The sequence below is a fragment of the Suillus plorans genome (assembly GCF_016647745.1).
Source record: "Suillus plorans strain S12 chromosome Unknown HD556scaffold_57, whole genome shotgun sequence".
NCBI lineage: Eukaryota > Fungi > Basidiomycota > Agaricomycetes > Boletales > Suillaceae > Suillus > Suillus plorans.
The window spans coordinates 51,944-54,447 of record NW_024537441.1 but is presented as its reverse complement, the minus strand read 5'-3'; the positions used below and the strand labels follow the sequence as shown (position 1 = coordinate 54,447).

The 2,504-nt window shown below is 45.5% G+C and overlaps 1 protein-coding gene across 1 annotated transcript; it reads right to left on the bottom strand.

The window, feature by feature from the left end:
* Positions 1–226: 226 nt before the first annotated feature.
* On the bottom strand, positions 227–1,006 carry HD556DRAFT_1243512 (uncharacterized protein; the record flags this gene model as incomplete). The annotated part of the gene is made up of 1 exon (XM_041298386.1): positions 227–1,006. A coding segment is annotated over one exon (780 nt), but the record flags the coding sequence as incomplete, so codon positions are not given.
* Between the last annotated feature and the right edge of the window lie 1,498 nt (positions 1,007–2,504).

The following is a 2,504-nucleotide window of genomic DNA, read 5'->3' as shown; positions in this document are numbered from 1 at the left end:
GAATGGATGTAACAATTTCGGAGCAGCATCATAACAGTCTGATCTATAAGAGAAGCTATACACAATCAGTGGAAAAGTACCTGTCAGAGCCCAGATACAATCAATCTGGCAGTACAATACTTACACAACATTGAAAGGCATCTCGTCGATTTGAGTGTTGTAGAGTTCTGGTCCCAGTCTCAGCATCAATCATGCGGCAGAAAAATATGCTCACATTCAATATCTCTCATGGGGCCTGGTATACTAAAAGGCCCTCCTGCTGATGTGGTGAGCTGGCTACTAGCGTACTTGTGATGAAAGACATACCTTGGCTAACCCGCCTCCAATCTACTATTTTCTCAGCGCCCGTCCAGAGAGATGATATGTCCCCACGTCCAAAATCACCATGGCTAATGAAATCTTGAGATACCAGGACAATGCGAAAGTTGCTGAGAAGATTGGATTCAAGGAACGCTTGCACTACATTGATGCCTTCTGAGATGCGGAAAACTAGTACTCGGATGCACGGATGGCTAAGAAGGGGTATCACCAATCCTGGCTTGGTCCTCCGTGTGTGAATATGCAGGCACAAATGTGTCAGTCCATGAAGATGCTCCACACCCACTGTAGAACTCCACAGCACCCAGCCATTCAGAATCTCCAGATGAGTCAGAGAACGAAAGACTTGAAGTGTGGAAAGCGAGAAAGATGGAGTGTGACTAAATAACAATGATATGCTGAGCGAGAGTGATGTCAGCACGAGCTCATCCAAGGGCACCAGGAGAGGATTTGTTTTCTGGTCCAAATCAGATGGGCCTATCCATAGTGCCAGGTTCGTAGTACCTCTGCAGAGTGAAATGATCTCTGCAGCTATACTGACACATATGTTCCCCTTCAAGCACAAAGATTTTACAGCCTGGCGAGCAAAATTGTGGGGGTGAGGCCGAGAGTAAACCGATGACAGAAAGCGGGTGGCGACATTTTCATTCGGTAGAACAATTGTACGATACAGAAGTTTTTCAATCCTGCCACAGTAGTAGTACTGAGTAAATGCTCTCCTCAGCCAAACATAAGATGAGGGACTCACCAGTAATGTACCGTCCGAGAAACAAGGAGGAAAGAGCAGGCCATTTGCGTGGAGTCTGTACTAGCAAGAGAAAAGATCTCTCTCTCTAATTCGAGGGGAAGCATTGAGGAAGCCTGCCAAATTGCTAGTGCATATAATTGAAAGTAGAACCACAACAAAGACAAGACCATCCTTCAGAAAGTATACTCTATGTGTACCGAATTCTTACAGCCAAATGATGACATAAGCAACCTCTTGAATCGACTCGGATCATCCATGGTGCAGATCTATCCAAGTCGCCACCATGAAGACTTTCATTCCTAACTTCGCACCCTGCCTTTGAGCACATCATCTACTTTGGTCTTGCCTTGTACTCACTACATGTATGTTTTATCCATGTATGTTTCTTTCCTTTCACACTGTCTTTTGCTCTCATCTGCGATAGATGGATCTACGCGAGCACGCTGGCATGCATTGTTGACGCAAATACTGGTCGCTCATTGACGGCAGTAGCAACCAACAGTTCTTTCCGCGGTCTGTTTGCTTTTGTTGCTACTGAGATCGCTCTACAAGTGAGTCGACGTCACGATTGCTTGCAGAATATCAGATCTGAGGTTGGTTCCAGGATAGTATTGGTGACGGTGGGTTGCGCTCATTGAGTGCCAGATGACGACTAACTACTGTACAACCCGCTTTGACTCATTCCCTTGTGGGTGAATATATCGACCGTCTCATTGATACCTCCTTGGGCTCCAACTGGATGCATCTTTACGACTCCATGAGTAGAGACTAATGCAATTGCGCATTTCAAGCTGATCTCTTCTTGCAGTATCAATATTATTCGCAATCCATTCTGTAGCCTTGGTGGAATTCCCATCTGAGGTATATGGATCGTAGAGCATGGTTTAGTCTTTTTGTGTATCACAGTAGTAGCAATGTTAATTGAAACATGCGTGCCAAGTAACTTATCTCAAGTAGGAAGTAAACAAAAATTGTAAGACTAAGCTATGGAAGTGATAGACCCAGAGCCTTCCACAAGGACTCATGAGTGAAATGGGCTATAGAAACTCTCTGTCCGTCAAAAAATGCCTCAACAACATGGGGGAGAATGTGTCCACGAAGTAAAATGATAGTACCAGGCTCATACCACAGCCTAAGATTGAGACGAGGTATAAAAAGATGACCACCCTTGAAAGTTCCTAGAGCCACCAAGGCTACCCAACACTGGGGAGGATCGGTGCTGTCTGGATGCAGTGGTGTTTGCCTATTGAACTGGATCGACCTACCTTCCCACAGGAGTCCATCTATCGCTGACCAGGCTTTGACGTGCACATACTTATTGCGGAGAGCCACTGCAAACTTAGTCATAGCCAAGAATTGCGGCAGGTCTACAAATTCCAAAAGAGCATTGACTCTCAAGTTCAAGAGTTCGAGATCGGATACCAGCTGGGTGGAGAGA